The 20268-nt window shown below is 38.6% G+C and overlaps 1 protein-coding gene across 1 annotated transcript in view; it reads right to left on the reverse strand.

Moving 5' to 3' along the window:
- LOC126260960 (uncharacterized) overlaps positions 1–20268 on the reverse strand; it is a 473264-nt gene that overhangs the window by 282440 nt on the left and 170556 nt on the right. The window contains exon 6 of the mRNA XM_049958484.1: positions 8983–9126. Within this exon, the coding sequence (XP_049814441.1) occupies positions 8983–9126 (144 nt within the window). The remainder of the gene's footprint in view (positions 1–8982; positions 9127–20268) is intronic.

The raw sequence follows: 20268 nt of genomic DNA on the forward strand, positions 1-20268 counted from the left end.
GCATGGTGCAGGGAATGGCAACTGAATCTCAATGTAGACAAGTGTAATGTGCTATGAATACATAGAAAGAAATATCCTTTATCATTTAGCTACAATATAGCAGGTCAGCAACTGGAAGCAGTTAATTCCATAAATTATCTGGGAGTAAGCAATAGGAGTGATTTACAATGGAATGACCATATAAAATTAATCGTTGGTAAGACAGATGCCAGACTGAGATTCATTGGAAGAATCCTGAGGAAATGCAGTCCGAAAACAAAGGAAGTAGGTTACAGTACATTTGTTCACCCACTGCTTGAATACTGCTCACCGGTGTGGGATCCGTACCAGATAGGGTTCATAGAAGAGATACAGAAGATCCAACAGAGAGCAGTGAAGTTCGTTACAGGATCATTTGGTAATCACGAAAGCGTTACGGATATGATAGATAAACTCCAGTGGAAGACTCTGCAACAGAGACGCTCAGTAGCTCGGTACGGGCTTTTGTTGAAGTTTCAAGAACATACCTTCACCGAGGAGTCAAGCAGTATATTGCTTCCTCCTATGTATATCTCGCGAACAGACCATGAGGATAAAATCAGAGACATTAGAGCCCACATGGAGGCATATTGACAATCTTTCTTTCCACAAATAATACGAGACTGGAATAGAAGGGAGAACTGATACAGGTACTCAAGGTACCATCCGCCACACACCGTCCGGTGGCTTGCGGAGTATGGATGTAGATGTAGATGTAGATGTAGATACATGCTTCAGTATGTAGCGAACAGCACTCTATATAATTAGTTTCTTGTCTTTTTCATTATTAACAGGAGGAATTGTGAATCCATACACACACTAACCCCTCTTTCCCTGGCCAAAGAAAGTAAGGGTGCTGTATCCTGCTACTATAGTCCGATCCACGTATGATGGGGCTTCACGCATGTCAACGCATGGACAGCAATTGCATTGTTGACAATTCGAAGCAACAGTTGTGGTATGTGAACGCACATACTTTTTTCTGCTTGAAGAAAGTGTCTATCCTGCAAATTATATCTCCCACTTACTTACGCAGAATTTATCACTTAACACGACTATCAGCAACATCAACTCACAATAAATGAAATCTAAATTCACTAAGCAACTTGCTACAATCACCTTTAAAGCTTGCATTAGCTATGTCATTCACAGCAAAGCGCTCAGAACATAGTGAATGCTTATTAGCTGTCAGAGTATATGTGACATAGGTGCGCAGAACATGCCTAAACTCGACCACCATCATTCATGACTCCAACTATAGTGCATTTGAATGTGAGTGCAACATGTGTACTTAAATCAATAGCCAACTGTAACCAGTGTAGACCAGCCACAAGAGGCCACTTGTGAGAAGCGTGCACACAGCATGGCCTCTGCTACAGGTGACTCACACCTACACACATGCAGAGCATGACACAATTATCTGGTTAGTTCTGGACAAGGTAGTGAACCAGAAGGCTTTACTCTGTTAAACTGACACCTGCCCCCCCCCCCCCCCTACCCAATGTCCTTTTAGTTTTTACTGCTCACATTAGTTGCTCCGTGTGTCATGTATGTTGCACCTTCTGTATGTTTCTTTTGTCTTATTATGGGTGGAGTCACAAGAGGCTTCTTTCCGTTATTGTTCAGAGGTTTATGAATAAACCCATCTTTGTGTTACTTGGATTGGTTTCATGTATTACTTGATTATTCCATGAATGGCGCTGAGTTTGGAATGGTTTCTGCTGTGTAGTATTTAAGTGCTGTTTCGTCAGCCTTAGTCATTATGGATGTCGTGCTAGTGGCCCTGATTGTACAGCTTACTTCAGTAGTGACCAATTTATCAGCATTCAACTACCACTGCAAGACTACGCATGTCATAGGGCGCACAATCTGAATTCTACCGATGCCGAAAGAAAGCAAACCTGTCACACAGGGCTTGGGCAGCTAAACTTCTTAGCCATAAGTGTCAATTCATTACTGATGCGTATAATGACTCTTATGCAGACTCTATGGTGCATGACACAATTATCTGGTTAGTTCTGGACAAGGTAGTGAACCAGAAGGCTTTACTCTGTTAAACTGACACCTGCCCCCCCCCCCCCCTACCCAATGGCAGAGATTTTGCAAATAGCACAATCTTTTGATGTTTCTTGGGTGACCAATCGCAAAAGTGGGCAATGCGGCAGTAGTGTTAAAAGACGTGTCGACCAGGACAACACATATCTTGCATGAGGAACCGGTAGTGGCGGTAGTAAACACACTGGCCCATTGTTGAGGAAAACAAGGTTGGCCCAAGTGGCTGTGACCAGTACAGCAAAAGTGTCATCATTCTCTGTTTCTGTCATGTCTTTTCTGTTCTGTCCGGCAAGAAAGTTTTACATGCCCTAAGTACTGGGTTACTTCTTATGCTTGCCCAAAGAGAGGCCACATCGTCTCCATATGTTTTCACTGAAGATTGCTAAGGATATGGACATGGATGTGAACTGTGCCACTCCTATGCTTGTGACTTCTCCCAACTTGTTTATCAAGTTAAGTGTTTTTCGCCAAGTGCTCTGGCTACCGGTCAACACAGGTGCTGCACTGACACTATTGAATTCTCAAACCTATGTATGTTTAGTCTCACTGCTGTTGACACCGGTCACGTGGAAGCTGGTAAGTTATAACAAACAGAACATTGTGCTGCTGGGACAATTAACAGCGTCTACCTCTTGCAAGTCAGTGGTTCGTTTCATTACATTTCTGGTGGCACTGACCCAGTTCTCCATCAGATTGTTCAGTCTGTTCAATAGGGCTGACCAGATAAACCACCTGTTTTGGCTTCAGAACCCCTCTGCAATTATTTTTCCTTAAGGTATCACCTCTCTGTTTTGCTGTTGTCCCCAGAAGACCTCTCTCCCAGAGTAGTCATTACCAACACGTCACAGTGCGAGGTTCTACATCTTCTTTACCAGGACCACTAAAGAGTTTCGCACATTAAACTAGCTACGAGACTTGTCTTTTGGCGAGAGATTGACAGTGGAATTGTCTATTTTTGTTGAAGCTTATGAGTAGTTTGCTTGATGACAGGCAGCTCCCTAAGCAGCTCCTCACTAGCCATGGAAATGGACTTTACGGGTCCGTTCTTGAATTCCTATTGGTTCTTGGTGGTAGATACATTTTCCTGGTTTCATTACAATTTCTGTGTACATCAATGTTGGCTGAGGTCACTATTCATACACTTTTGAGAGTTTTGAATAATAGGATCCACATTTCAATTGTTTTGTTCCTGTCATGGTATTTGTCATGTTATGGCTCCACCATTCCACCCTCAATCAAATGGCGATTTGGAACTACTAGTGCATATGTCCCAAATGAAAAAGTTTGCTGTGGATTCTTTGCTGGACAGTGCTCTTCTCTGTTTTCTGAGATCTATCACTTCACTCCCATGGAGGTGTGGAGCCCGGCTGAGTTGCTCCACAGCCAGCAGCCAAACATGCTCCTCCACCTTCTATGGCCTGCACCGCACCTGCTGTGGTCAGGTTCATCCAGCTGCTTTGCACTGTGATTTGTTGCCGACCCTGAGGATATCGCTCGCTGTTGTCTGCCACTGGGGACACCGTGTTTGTGACATCCATGTGGGCTGGTGGCATGCCACTTTGATCAGTTGTGCCCCCTCATCACTAGAAGCTACTGGTTCACAGGTGGGGTCCCCATCATCGCAGTCCACACCACTGCCCTCTGCCTTGAGCCCATCGTCACCTGCTGTGAAGGTGACCGCATCCCACTGGCTGCCTCCTCCATGTGCAACACCCTGTGTTTCCACCTTCCCGGCGCCGGACGCCAGTGTGTCTCTGGCCACGGATCCATTGCCACAGCCTGCTGTTCCAGTCAGGCCACGTCCACTATACCCCTCATCATCACTGCCTCGGCCATCATCGCTGGTGGATCCAGCCCTATCTCCTCCACACCAGGACCTGCCTGCTGGCCTGCTGATGATGACACAGAGATAGCAATGGCACCATCCTCCCTGGTGCTGTCGTATGGTGCCACACAGGCCCACGCCCTTGGGTGTGCCCACATTTCCACATGTTCCAGCCTATGCTCAAGTGACCACCCAGCAAACTGTCCCATCCCCATCCATCAGCAGCAGCTGCCGCCGCTCTGGATCCAATGGACATGTCTCTTGTCAAGCCACTGGTGTCTCCTCTGTCGTCTGGGCACCCTCTTCGCACGAGAGAAAGGTATGCTGTAACCTGCTACCAGTGGGTGCTGAAAGTAGTGTTGCCGTGTGTGTACTAAAATCAACTGCCAACAGTGTCAGGACAGGCCAGTCACTTGAGGCCACTGGTAGGAAGTGTGCATACGGCATGATTTCTGCCCCACCATCACTGGCGACTCTCACCTATATGTGCAAGGATCAGTGCTGACACACTTCCACTCTGTTCTTTTAGTTTGTACAGTTCACATCAGTTGTTCTGCGTATCACTTATTTTTCACCTTCTGCATGTTTCTTTTGTCTTGTTGCATGTGGAATCACAAGAGGATTTTTCCATTATTGTTCAAAGGTTAATGAATGAAGCCATATTTGTGTTACTTGGTTACAACAAAGTGAAAGTTATAATACAGCCAACAGAATCGTTTTGGGGTCTGTTATGAACACAGAAAGAAGAAACTTCATTTAAAGCACTCACTGATGTGGACAATCCATCTTGAAAGGTTTGTCAGTAATTTACCATATTTGACATTTATGATTTAAGGTCGTGCAGGAATTCAAGCATGCAACAACAGAATCCTATAGGGAAGAAATCATTTGGGATGTTATTAAGTCAGATATAACACATGCAGCCACAGGCATATTAGGAATAAGGAAGTTAGAGACAAGGAAGCCTTGGATGACCCCAACATTATTGGAACAAAGGGGCAAATTAAAACTAAAAAGCCCTGATCAATATAAAGCAATAAAAAACAATACAACTACAATGTGCCACTTGGAGAAAAGGGAAGTGGCTGCAAAAATTTAGCGAAGAAATAGAAGATGACTTTCAATATGGAAAACACCCTGAAGCTTACTGCATAACATACAAGATGTAAGTAACATATGGAAGGAGTATACCAAAGACCCATATACTAGTACTGAAATTGGAAGTTTAGATGAGTATACTGAAGACAAAAAGCCAGTCAAAAGAAGAGTTCTTCTTCACTTTAAATAGGTTGCAATCAAATAAAGCAACAGATACAGAAGAAATTCCTGCAGAACTCCTACAAAACAGTAGTGATCATCAAAACTAAATTATTTGGTGACATATCTGAGTTCTATGAAGAGGCTATAATATCATCTGACATCACAAAAAGTAGAACTATTGCATTACCCAAGAGAGCAAATGTAAAGGACTGTACAAACTATAAAACACTAGCCCTTCTTTCACCTGCATCCAAAACATAACTGCTAATAGTTAAAGAAAGGATTAAAAAGGAAATTACAGTATAACTTAGCCAATGATCGATCTGGTTTCAGAAACAGGCAAAGAAATGAGAGAAGTATTATTAGCATTATATCAATATTGGAGGGAAGATTAGAAGTAAACAGAAAAATATATATATATAGTGTTTATTGACCTAGAAATACCATTTGATATGGTTGATTGTAAGTAATTATCCAATGCAGTGCACAAAGTAGGATTTGAATCGATGGATAGGTGATTAATTCTGAGTTTGTACAAATGTCAAGAGTACTGAAATGCATATTGGTGGTAGAGAGAAAGAAGCAAAATTTGGAAAGGAGTATGGCATGGGTGCCCTCTGAGACCTTACTTGGTTCATCTATACATTGAGGTGGCAAGAACTACAATGAAAGAATTGACTACTGGAATCAATACTTACTGCAACAGATCTTCTGATGACATTGCAATAGTCATAGACACAGAGAAGGAACTAAATAAATTGTTTCCGACCGTAAACCAAGAGATAACAAAGCTAAAAGTAAAAATATATACTAAGAAGACAAAATTCATGGTTGCAGACAAGAAAGGAGATGGAGGCATGACTGACATTAGAGTAGGTCATGAACAACTTCAAGATGTAATCGAATTTCACTATCTTGGTAGCACTGTGGAGGAAAATAACAGATACCTCAGTAAATTAAGACAAGAATAACACTGGAAAAGAGTTACTTCCAAAATAAGAAGAACATTCTACTGATCAAACATATCAGCTTCCACAACTTTGTGTGGAGCATCTTAACATATGGATGTGGAACCTGAACTTGAGTGGAGTAGGAGAAAGCTTAGCTTACAGCCGTGGAAATGTAGTTCTGGAGGAGAATTACAAGAACTGGTTGGAATGACAGAAAACAAATGAGATGGTTCCACAGGAAACAGGAGAGAAGGAAAAAACTATTGAAAGTTATAGGCAAACACTAAGCAAAACTTGTTAGACATGCAATCAGACATGATGTTCTGCTACAAAACATTTTCAAATGCAATACCATAGGGAGGAAATGAGAGAATGACCAAAAACATCCTATGTAAAAGATATGATCAGTGAGATGCGATAATTTTCATACAGGAGTTGAAGAGGAATACTGCAGAGCGGAAGCTGTGGCTATGGAGACAAGGCTTAGTCCTTTGAAAGAAGAAAATACCAAAACATTTGCAAAACACTTCTGTACGAAAAATGTAGTTCATCAGTAACACAGCAATATGTCTTTGAATTGGCTCAGTTTTCTATACTCATACATTATAGGGATTAGAGAAATTTGTCTGAAACATAGCTTGCACATGAGTGGCTGCAACTGATTTCATCCACTCATTCTACTTCAGATTGCTTTTATGATTGATACTGAATAGTTAGCTGATGTAACTCATTTCATAGATATGTTACTGAAGCAGTGATTTAAAAATATGGGCTTCTTTTTCATTTAATGTATATATTCTTTCCATTATTTGAGTTCTTTACATTGAGATTCATTGTCATTCACTACACCAAGAGGAAATTTTTTATATATAATCTTTTATACTTCCCAGCTTCCACGTAATTTACACAAGGACAACAATGCAATTGAATAATCTGAAAGCTATTGACCCAGCTTAACAGATCAATTGTTAAAACTGTGGAAGTCCATTAATACTTCATTGTTGCAAGTGTGCAGTTTTTTGACATTCTCTTAAAAATTTATTATCTGGGATAAGATTAGTATTGTATTATATTGTATTGTACTTTATTTCATATTTTCTTTGATCAGCATGCCATATCTTCAATGTATTAAAAAAATGCACTCCACAAAAACTGCTCTACTGCCAACTTTATTTGTAAAAGCCAGCAAATCTCTCAAGATGGAATCCTTGAGGGGAAAGTGCAAAAATTCTCACTATTATCCTGGTAAACCCTTGTCCCATTACTTGTGTACAGCATAGGACGTATCATAATGTTAACATACAGTATAAACCAAAACAGGAAAACATACATATAAACATTATTACATGGTACATTTAGTTGATTCATGAACATTTGTAGAAAAATTACTGATTTTGTATATTTAGAAACTCTTGTACATAATAAAAGCAGTGCTTTATTAGGGAGGCCTTTAATTTATTCTTAAATACTGGCTCTTGAGAAATTATTATTTGTTCTAGTTTGTAATTGTATAATATTATGTCACAGTGGATTACACTTTTCTGATAGGATAATGTACTGGAGAAACTGAGCTGACCTTAATTCCGTCTTTTAAGCCACAACTTATCTCCAGTGTTCTTTTTTCAAAGCGCATTTTTTTTTCAACTTGTTACTCACATGTGTATTTCATTTCAAGTCCTGCTGAATTCACAGGCCCAAAACGTTCTTGGCATTAACATTTTCTATAATTTTTTGTTTTAATGTTGATCAGATTGATAAGTTAAAGATGAGACATAAATTTAATTTGTGTTGTTTATATTGGAATAGGATTTTCTGCTGTCAACTGCAAACTTTGTTTGCTAGATGCAGAAAGTAATGTAGTACTGTATTAGAAAATAGTATAGATTTTTTTAGGCTTACATGTCCAATGAGGCCATACACATAGCTCAGAAAGAGTGATGGGCCCAGGATTGAACCCTGAGGAACTACATTTTTTACTGGTAACTCGTTTGAAAAGAAAATGCTGAGTCTCATTCCATTCTGAACTTTTGACTCCTAAGGCTGTGCTACCTTCTGTCTACTGTTTTCTAGATATGAACACAACAATCTGTGTGCTATGTGTCTTATATGCACTGCATAAAAAAAAAAACAGAACAACTCTTTCACTTTAAGCATAGATGATAAATCTATAGATTGGTAGCAAACACAATGTTTTTAGGAATGAACACTGACTGTCAACTAAGATGGAGTGAAAATACAAATACAAAAAAGAATGTCTTCAGCATGCTATGTTCTTAGGATGTTAGCATCAGTTTGTAATAGCCATAATTCTCATTGCTAAGATGACTCTTACATTTTCTTTCTTGAAATGACATTTTGCTTTGTAAATGAGGTTTTGTACCTCTGTATCTAGCGTACCTGAACTGTGTATCCAGTATACACAAGACATGTTATCAGCATACATGACAATATGGTGACTGTTGTTTAGGGTTCTTCAGAAGTAATTCATGCAGTACAAATAGGAAATGAGATAAAATAGTGCCTTGACATATAGCAAAATTTATATGGCATTTGTTATCCTTGATTTTTATTCATTCAATTACCTCTCCATTCTAGAGAGAGCTTCTGAATGCTGTTGCCTGTTTCCTAAAAGTGTTGCCATATCTCTTATTTTCACAATGTTTTCTTTCAGTAACATCTCATTCTCAAATATGAATGGAGCAGTCTTAAAAATTTCCGTTTTGCATCCTAACTGTGCATTGCCAACAATACCTTACAGACTGGCTGAAGTTCATGCAGCAACCATATCTATTGCCTTCATTGTATAATAAACATTCATTATTCTTATTAGGAAAATAAATTACACAGAAACAAAGAATTTTACTTTTCACTTACAGAAGAGGACGACCAGGTTATCTATGGAAGAAATAAGTGTCTCCAGTGTTTTGGAGGTGACATCCTCAATGACATCTTCTTCATCCCCTGTAGATTTATTTTGCACAAGCCATTCCAGCACATCTTCTTCTTTTGTTAGGTCACCTGTATATAGAGAGAGTATATAGAGAGTACAATCTAACTTCTTCACCATTTCAGTGCAGTAATGTGTTCATTGTAAATATGTATTATAGTAGTTGTATTACACATTTATTACCTTATAAATAAATAAATAAACTATTTTATTTTAATTTCAGTGCATTAGTATTTGTAAAATGACTCTTTCATAGACTGTTCATTAAAAAATGATAATCATTCCACTTGGGACCTGTGGAATGGTACATTAGCTTCTTTTTTTAGTTGTAAATATTTGTCATGTATTGTTGTTTTTCTGACATGTTCTACATCCTGGAGGACCTCCTCACTACGGATCAATTGGAATGAAAGTAAATCTAATCTAATCTAGAGAGTTGACAAGCAACTGAATGTGGGTTTTACATTTTGAAATTTTAGTCAAGATATCACCTAAGTAAAATAAAGGATCAGCCCAGAAAGACAACACACTGAATGCCTCTCAATATAAAGTACTAAGAAACTGCAAATTAATTTGTATGTTGGTATAAGTTATGTAGTGGATTTCCTTACATTTATGGGTGATTTTTATACATAATATGCACCAAAATATTCCTGAGAATTTTTTTTCACTGTATGATACAGGTGTTCTTAATTAACTTTGCAGTTTAAGTTTTTATAATGATTCCTAAAATGCTGTTCTTGTGAAACACAACTAGTCTTTATACACAGGAAGGAATGAGTGCTATTGACAGGGTATTTCAAACTGATTCTGTATTTCTCTATTTCTCCAAGTTTTTGACACCATTCTTCGCAAGCGACTTCCAAACAAATTGCAAGCCTATGGAGTATTGTCTCAGTTATGTGACTTTCCTGTCAGAAAGGACATAATTTATAGCAACTGGTAGATAGTCATAGAATAAAACATAAATGATATCTGGCCTTCCCCAAGGAAGTGTTATAGGCTCTCTGCTGTTTCTAATCTATATATAAATGATTTCAGAGAGAATCTGTAGCAGTCCTCTTTGATTGTTTGCACATGATGATGTCATTTACTCTTTAGTAAAGTCAGCAGGAAGATCAAAACTAAATTTTGTAATGACATAGACACAATATCTGTATGTGCAAAAGTGTCAATAGTCAGTGAATAAGGAGAAGTGTATGTGTCAGGTCATCAATATGAGCACGAAATGTATTCCATTATATTTCTGTTACATGATAAGCCACACAAATCTATATGATGCCAAGTCAACCAAATACCTAGGGATAACAGTTATGAACGACTTAAATCGGAACAATCATACAAATAATGTTGTGGGGAAGGCAAACCAAAGACTGCATTTTATTGGCAGAAGATGCTGTAGGTCTACCAGAGAGACTGCCTGCACTATGCTTGTCTGTCCTCTGCTAGAGTACTGCTGTGTGGTATGGGATCCTCACCAGATAAGATAAAAGAAGGACACTGAAAAAGTCCAAAGAAGGCCAGTTTTGCATTATCATGAAATAGGTGAGAGTTTCATTGATATGATATGCAAGTTGGGGTGGTAATCATTAAAACAAAGGCATCATTGCAGCAAGATCTTGTCACGAAATTTCAATCAGCAACTTTCTCTTCAAAATATGAAATATCATGTCGTTGTCCACATAAATAGGGAGAAATGATCATTGTAATAAAATACAAGAAATCAGAGCTTACACAGAAAGATTTAAGTGTTTGTTATTTGCGTTCACTGTTCGAGAGTGGAACAATGGTAGAGAGATAGCTTGATGGTGGTTTGATGAACCTTCTGCCAGGAATCTAATTGTGAATTGCAGAGTAATGATGTAATGTAATTGGAGAGATAAATATCTACTTACCAGGCAGTGGCAGGAGAACACACATTTAAAAATAGTTAAATTTGCAATCTTTTGCAGCCAGTGGTTCCTTCTTCTGGCAGATGCACTGGAGAGGAAGGAAGAGGGGTGAAGGAAAAGGACTGGTGAGGTTTAGCAAATGAGGAGAGTTTTCTCCCAGAGTCAGGGGAGACTTACCAGACGGGATGAGAAGGAAAGACTGATTGTTGGGGAGTGCACTGGATGAGATTTGAAATGCTTAAATGTGGGAGATAGGTAATGCCCAAGACAGAGATTACTGTGAAAAATAGTGCATTGGATCACCACATTGTGTACCATGATTCATCACTCCACACAACATTTTTCCACTGTTCAGTCGTCCCATGTTTATGCTCCTTACACCAAGTGAAGCGTCGTTTGGCATTTACCGGCGTGATGTGTTGCTTATGAGCACCTCCCGTCTAACTGCCATAGTACCTGCAGTGGATCCCGATATAGTTTGGAATTCCTGTGTGATGATCTGGATAGATGTCTGCCTATTACACATTATGACCCCCTTCAACTGTCTGCAGCCTCTGCCACTCAACAAAGGACGGCGGGTACGCCTTTTGTGCTATATGTGTCCCTTCACGTTTCCACTTCACTATCACATCAGAAACAGTGGACCTAGATATCATTAGGCGTGTGGAAATCTCACTTACAGATTTATGACACAAGTGACACCCAATCACCTGACCACATGAGTTCCACAGAGCGCCCAATGTCTAATGACTACTGAGGTCACTGATATGGAGTACCTGGCAGTAGGTGGCAGCACAATGCACCTAATATGAAAAAACGTATGTTTTATTGGGTGTCCGGATACTTTTTAATCACATAGTGTAGACGCTTGTTAAATCTGGCACAAACATAGGTATTAGACTATGGTACACTAAATATCAGTGTGTAGTCACAACCTTTATTTTGCATTCAGATCCATTGGCTTTGCCAAAAAATAGCCATTGAATGATCAACTTCAACATAATCTAGAGCTCAGAGGGTGCTACAGATCAGTCTCATCACAACTAAAATTTAGGGCGGGGGGGGGGTTTCACTATCACCTGCGTGTTGTTGGTGGAAGAAAACTATTAGCTAAGTGACATGATAGTGGAAATGATGTGGCCTAGAAATTTCAGATTTGTTCAGAAAGCAAAGGAACAAGAATAAATAAAACGATAGTTATCGATAATATAGGTTTGAATACAGCTGTGTTTTGCTACCAAAGGCCTTGTTGGATGTAAAAAATGTTTATTTTAACACCACAGAACTTCACTAGGTTTGATCATATTGGAAGAAGTATCCCATTTCCATCATCTGACTTGCATACCCACTAACAAAGTAATATTAAAAAACAAATAAATAAAAATCTTTTGTTCCCAGCTATCAAGGCTACTGTGCAGATTAGCAGTAGCTGAACACTGGCAATTATGCAACAGGTGAAATTAGTATTAATTAATTTTGAAAACATGGTTCCAAACAAAATGAAAATCTTCGATTTTTAGTTTAATGTGGTAACATTTAATGAATGACATCACAAGCTGTATATCATGGATAATACCTATGTAGTGGCAAATATTCATGCTAGAGATCAACACACAAATAAAGTCTTGAATAACAATAAATTGTTAGTCGCTAGTAATATGTCGCAAGCTAGCTTAGAAACACTTCCCTGGCACTGAGGCAGAAAAAAGTTCTTAAAACTCATAATACATGCTAGGTCTGCTATACAGGGAATAATGAACTCTGGAATAACGAAAATTATATTTCTTTATAATAGAGGGAAACATTCCACGTAGGAAAAATATATCTAAAAACAAAGATGAGTCGACCTGCCAGCACTTTCATTTGGTAAGTCACATCTTTGTTTTTAGAAAATTATATTTCGAATAACAAGAAAAGAATAAAAATTAAAGGATACCCTATAAATCATATAAGAAATGTCATCCTGGTATGTTCAAAAATTTACTTCTGAATGTCAGTCAAAATGTACCGATTCAAGCGTTACAGTAAAGTTGAGCTGATCACCATAAACAGTTAAGGTAGCATTTTGTCTGTTATGAAGCCACCATGCTGATAGCCCGTAGGCAGCATTTATTTATTTATTTATTTATTTATTTTGATCCTCTGAATCATACATTGTACAGAAATGCACATCATGATATAGGACAGGTCATTTGATACGTATTATAAGAAGAGGTACATGTCTATGAATCTATAAAATGATTGGGCTGCATGTTTATATTACATGTGTAATGTACTTAGGTCTTATATTTATTCTGTACCAGAATTTAGCATTTATATCAATAAAACTTACATTCATTTATGTTATGTAAGGTCAATAGTTTGTGAACCATTACCTGATGTTTTTGTTGAGCAGTTCCTTATAGAAGGTTGTTTTCGAGGAATTCCTGTATGCTGTAGAGGCAGTGTTTAATTATTAGTGACTGTAGTTTTACTTTAAAATCCTTCACTTGTGTAATGTTCTTCACTGCTATTGGGAGATGATTGTATAGTTTTATTCCCATACATTTGACACCTTTACTGTATAGTTTTGCTGAATGGGGATTTACTCGTAGAGAGTTCTTTGACCTTAATTGACCTGACATCATGTTGGTGCCAGTTTGAGTTTATATCTAAGTTACTAATATTTTTCTTGGTGAAACATAGTAGGTCCAGTATGTACTGACATGGGAGCGGTAATATGTTCAGATTCTGGAACAGTGGTTTACAAGATTCTTTCTGCTGTTTGAATAATATTATTCTAACTACTTATTTCTGGAGTTTAAACAGCCTCACTGCTTCTGAACTGTGGCCCCAAAAGCTAATTCTGTAGCTTAATGCAGAGTGGAAAAGAGCGTAGTACATTGTGTGAGGGTGCTGGTATTAACAATATTCCTTATTTGTCTAATCATGAAACATTCTTTACTCGATTTGGTGCAGGTTATATCAATATGACTTTTCCATGTAAGTGTGTCAGTAATGGTAACCCCCAAAAATTTGGTTTCCTTTACAGAGTTGATTTAATCATCACTCAGTGAGATATTTGGTACTGGTGGGTTTTTATTTTGGATTGTGTGGAAAGTAATACCAGCTGTCTTTTTTATATTTAGGAGTAGTCTGTTTGAATTAAGCCATGAGCTTAGTCGTTCTGTGCTCCTGTATATTGCTTCTTGAAGATGTTCTCAGGGATTTTCACTGCCTCGTAATGACTGGGTGTTGTGTGATGTCCTTAGGTTAGTTAGGTTTAACTAGTTCTAAGTTCTAGGGGACTAATGACCATAGATGTTAAGTCCCATAGTGCTCAGAGCCATTTGAAGATGTTCATTTGAGTCGGATATCATAATTGTGTTATCATCAGCAAAGAGGAAGGTTCTGTTATTGTGTAAATTTAAGGGGAGGTCATTTACATAAAATAAGAATAGAATGGGGAACTCCATGTTCTGTGATTTGGGTGGATGACTGTACAGTATTAGCAATTCCTGGTCGACTGGTTACATTCATTTGGACATATCGGTTTCAGTCTTTGAGGTAGCTGCTTAACGTGCGAAAGTTAAAATTTTAAAATAAGCCTATATATTTTTTCTTTTTCGCTGTAGATTTAGGCCAATTTTGCACGACGTATAACGGCACCAAAAATTTGTAAATCTATCTGCAAAGCCTAAGGCAAGTGACGCACTAGTTAGCAACATTAGATTGCAGTTCTCTCAAGCACAGTAAAAGACGGCAACGGAATCCAAGGCACAGTTTAATTAAGAAACAGAAGAGTGAAAAACAAATTCGCACACAAATGCACGCTCGCACTGTCCCTCGACTCCAGATGCTTCGAAGACAATTTGACATAGAACAGGTGTTTGCGGCTGCTGCAACAATTAGGTTCAACGTATATCAAACCTGTCATAACATTATCGATAGCGACAGTGTACGATTCAGCAATCTGAATCTCGTATTTTCTATCTAGAAACAAAATAAGTTGTTGTTAAGTCGCTGGCGGCATCTCGTAATTCTACGATCAATTTACACGACGAAAAAGACATTTCTTTGGAATAGAAGTCCTCCCTTGGAACATCTCATTTTCTTCTGTTACAGCACATCCAGAGAAGTTTATCATCTGTTCCACTTATATTATTGTCGCTTCCTGAACTTTGGAAGAGTTTGAATTTCAGTTGCCGTGATTTTTCGGATAAAATTACTCCAAAAGGGTTATTACTGTCAGCTACGAAGATTTCGGAGCAAGAGATGGGTTCCATTCATTGTACCAGTATACGTAAGTCATCTATCACACATTTAAATTAATTTACTCTCACGAAATTTGAATACAAAAAATTCAAACACTCCAGGGACAAGAAAATAGTTGGTTTTAGGTGCCATAAATTAATTCACCCATTGCGGTATGCCACACCTTTAATGCGCTCGGAATTCTTAGGCGAAATTAAGTCAAATTGTTGAAATCAACGCGATGCAGTTACGATGCGTAGAAAATATTTCGTCGTCATTTAATAGGGTAGAATCATTAAGCGAAAATCAAAATACTCTTATTAAATCAGTTGTCCCGGCGGAGGTTCGAGTCCTCCCTCGGGCATGGGTGTGTGTGTTTGTCCTTAGGATAATTTAGGTAAGTAGTGTGTAAGCTTAGGGACTGATGACCTTAACAGTTAAGTCCCGTAAGGTTTCACACACATTTGAAATTTTTTTTTATTAAATCAGTATACTGAAACAGTACAAAGCAGGGGTACATTAACGGTAAAGTTAATTTATTTGAACAGTTTCAGCTACTGCATTATTTTTAAGTCGTGATCTGGTTTTAGGTTTGGATGTTATATTTAAACTCTGAACCTTGCAAGTGCTCGTTGTTCACGTATCGGTAATAGTTCACAATTTACTGGCGTCATCTACAATTACATTGTTATAATATACTGCGTTGCATGAGGAACAAAATGACGTAGCAAATTAATTTATCCACAGACGCCTTTATCTCGAAGTGAAGTATGTATCACAAATACCGAACTAATAAGAAAGTACGGTTAACTTTACACAAATTTATGGCTTTTGTTACGAATGGTGCCAGCCTCTCGCTGATTTGTATCGAGAAGTGTGAGAAACTGTATCGTATTAATGAGGAAACGCTCACGACGGTAGTATTACTGTGATATTACACTAGTGACTAGACACTCGGATAATCCGGCCCTCAGTAGTCCGCCCTCTCAGTAAACCGGCGCACATCCAAAAACACGTGCACAATGAATTATCGTATGCAACAATACTAAGTTAAACAATGCTTTATATACTGTATTTGAAATTGTAGCTTTCTTTACAGTTAGGAATAGAGATGGGCAAACTGAAACACCTAACTGTTTCGAAACAACTGAAACAGTTTTTGTGTTTTGTAATAGTATAGGCCTTCACATTATATCATCTTGAGTGTCTGCTGTATAAATATTGTCATAAAAACAATGATCGCCAATCATATCTCCTGTAGCAGCAAATGGGCTGCAATCTTGTCATGTGACTTTCATCAAAAAAATGGCTCTGAGCACTATGGGACTCAACTGCTGTGGTCATCAGTCCCCTAGAACTTAGAACTACTTAAATCTAACTAACCTAAGGACATCACACACATCCATGCCCGAGGCAGGATTCGAACCTGCGACCGTAGCAGTCGCACGGTTCCTGACTGCGCGCCTAGAACCGCGAGACCACCGCGGCCGGCCGTGACTTTCATACTTTCCAATTGGCCGAGGTCAGACTAAATATGTTTGACATAACAGATTTTGCCAAACTCGTTTCCCTGTATTCTAGTGCACAATTTTGATAGGTATTATGAGTGATAATCTGTATGTGCTCTTGAAAAGTCATATCATGAGATATAGTTTATTGAGATAACATTCTGGGAAGCGAGGCACTGAATTAACATTTATGAGTGTGCCACCCTCACTTTTACTACTCACAGTTATTTTCCATTGTTTGTCACACAGAGTACGATGCAAAGTGACCGATGCACACAGATCAAAAAATTACCGTAACAGACTGGAGGATATAGCACAATGGTCTCAAGTATGGCAGTTTCTCATCAAACATTCACAAGTTAGCTGGATACATCTCATAGTAAGTACACTTGATAGAATTGGAAAACATTTCAAAGTAACAGAAATGCAGAGACAGGTATGTTTCTTTGAAGTATAAAATCCAGACTAAAATTTAAAACAATTCATACAGTGTAATGCCTTTGTGATACCTGCATCATGGCAGATCTGCCTCTACACCACTTATAATTCTTGCTAAAGAAGTTTGTTTGAGGTACAGGTACATGGAGTTCCCTCAAGTACCTCACAGCAAGCAGATGTATTACCATTTTATTATAAACTTCCCCAGGAAATCAGAGATGAAGTAATGTTGCTGTTGAAATGCAATTTTTATCACAGTATCTGAACGCCAAAAACAAAAGTATCGAAGTACCATTGTTGATTTGCCTGAGAATTATTTATCATACACACGTATCAAGATGCCTATAGTGTAATAACCAAACACAGCACATTTACAAAAATAAACCCACAAACATAAGGTAGCTACATGCACAGTTTAGTGGACTAAACAAAATACAATCAAATATAAATTCAGTGCAGTCTGTCCAGAGAAGAACAAAATCAATTGAAATTTTACTGTTTCATTTCTGAGTAGATCTGCTGTACCTATTCTAAGTTGTAGTTTAGAAATATCATTTTTGATACTTTTTCGCTTGAAAGACGGGATCGACTGTCTGTTATTGTTTGCCCCTGCTTTGAAAATATGCGCTCACATGGAACAGAGGTGGCCATAATACAAAGACGTCGTTTCATTATTACAAACAGTGTAGGAAACAATACATGATTTTCTTTCCACCACAGCAATGGATCTTGTGATCTGTGTATCAGTGGCATCTTCATATATTTATCAAGCTCGACTATACTTGCAGCACGTGGATTGTCTACGCCAGGGGTCTCCAAACTACGGGCCGAAAGCGGCCCGCGAGGGCCGGCAAACCGGCCCGTGTTAGTTGGCCGGCCATCCCCGGTATCCGGCCCGCCAAATATTTGAGGTGGTACCTATACTGCCAACAATTGATTTTCTAGGCCTATCGCGACCAATACACCGCGACATTGTCGGACACAATCACGCAACAGAACTATCAAATATATGCTCTGGCTCTGCTACTCGCTACAAGACTACATAAATAAACTTATTGTTGCGCCGCTTGAAATAACATTGCGTTGACATTCTCTACCTCTTCGTCTTGCAGTAATAGTGTTGCTAACAATGATTTTGAGATTTCGTTAACTTTGCAGGACGCTTTCGTGAAGAATGTGCAGTGACATACTTTTTTGTCGGTGAAATTCGCCAGAATAAAATACGCCAGAATTTCGATCAGGTACGTCCACCAATCAAAATTATGTAATTAAATAAAAATCGTAGTCCGTTGCAGTGTTAGCTATTCCCAGAATCTTAGATTTTTGCGATTTCATCTTTCCTTTGGCCTTACATTACGGTGATCATGAAGTGCTAGGGTGCTTGAATTCCACTAGGTAGATCATGGCCCTTATGACTTCGTGGAGGAGTCAATGTGGCCCGCGGACTAAAAAGTTTGGAGATCCCTGGTCTACACTTTGAATCAAGCCACCTACAGCTTGGTCAAAATCTTGCCAAATGTTGCCACTGCTAGAGGTGGATGTGCTCACCACAACTGGCTTGGCTGGTGGTGGATTTCTGCAAACTTTTGAACGAGGCGGGTACAGATTCCGCCCTCAAGTTTAGCAATTACTGTATTAGTGGCTTCATTAGTTTATCAAATAATGGTACCTGAAAGCAAAAAAAAAAGTTGTTCTGAGAAAAATCCATTTTAAGTGGAACGTTGCAATTCTAGTATAGTATTCTAGTATAGTTTTTCAGTCTCAGACAATGACTTTGTAAACCTTTGCTTAATAAGACAACTTTTGACAAGGTTACATTTCTTTCACTGCTAATTTCTGTTGTGACTTGTTCAAAAGGAGATAGTATTTCATAAGATTTTTCAATAACTGACCAGTCTTCATTGGACAGTTTTGTTTGTAAATCCACACTGAGGATGGCGAGGGTGCTTTCCAAAGATTCTTTGATTTTCAAATGCCTTTCAGACATTTCATATATGGAATTCCATCTCGTAGTGCAATCTTGTTTCGGTGTTAAAATAGGGAAGCCCATTTGCTTCTGAATATTGTGTAGTTTCTCAAGTGCTTGAGGACTTCTTTTGAAAAATTCCACTATTGACTTCACTTTTGCCCTTGTGTCCGTAATTGGTTCAAGGCTTGCTTGCACAATTAAATTCAATATATGTGCAAAACAAGGTACACGCCACCATTTGCACATCAATATTAGGTGCATTATCTGTTGTACAAGCTACAATTTTATTCGTAATACCCCAAGTTCAAGTGACATTTTGTAATTCACTGGAAATGTTTTCTGCTGTATGCTTGTCATGAAATTTAAAACTAGATAACAAATATGACTTCAGATAGCAGTTTTCATCAATGAAGTGAGCAGTCACTGCAATACGATTCTCATTTTTCACAATGTCCATCCATCAGTTGTAATGCAGATGTAGGATGCAGCTTGCACTACAGATCTTACACTAGTGTGCTGTCGAACGCTTGGGAGAGTAAACTGTAGGAGAGTGATTTTCTACTGGGAGGTACATAGTTTTCATTTAATAAATAAGTCATTTTTCTAAACTACACTCTCAACTACATTAAATGGAAGGTATTCTTTAACAACAAGTCTTAAAATCTGTTCGTCTATTTTTGCTCGTTTGGATGAAGGCACTGGTCTTGATGCAAATCCAGTGTCTACCACACCTACCCAGAACTGAACTGGTGGAAGTGCTGGGTATTTCTTGCACAGATTGTTCATCTTGACGCACAGGCACTGAAATGGCAGATTTCTGAACAGTTGCTGTGGAAACTGAACTGGTTTTGTCACTTCCCAGATTCATAAAAACTGATTTCGAACGAGTTTCACTTAAATTAACTGTTGGGTGCTTATGTCGCAAGTGTCTGTTTAAGCAAGAAGTTGAACGCCTGTTAAACGACAAAACTGCCGAGCACAAGTTACATTTAATTTTCTCAGGATTTATCTTCATAAAATAATCCCACACCGGGCTTCGTAATGCCATAGCTGAAGACAGAAGAACCAACACGAACGGTACTGGAGGCGGGAACAAACTGCAGAAACAACGGATACGCTACTGGGATTCCCATATTTCGTTAGTATGGATAAAATATATCTAGCCTGCTAATA

This window comes from Schistocerca nitens, chromosome 5 (genome assembly GCF_023898315.1).
Source record: "Schistocerca nitens isolate TAMUIC-IGC-003100 chromosome 5, iqSchNite1.1, whole genome shotgun sequence".
NCBI lineage: Eukaryota > Metazoa > Arthropoda > Insecta > Orthoptera > Acrididae > Schistocerca > Schistocerca nitens.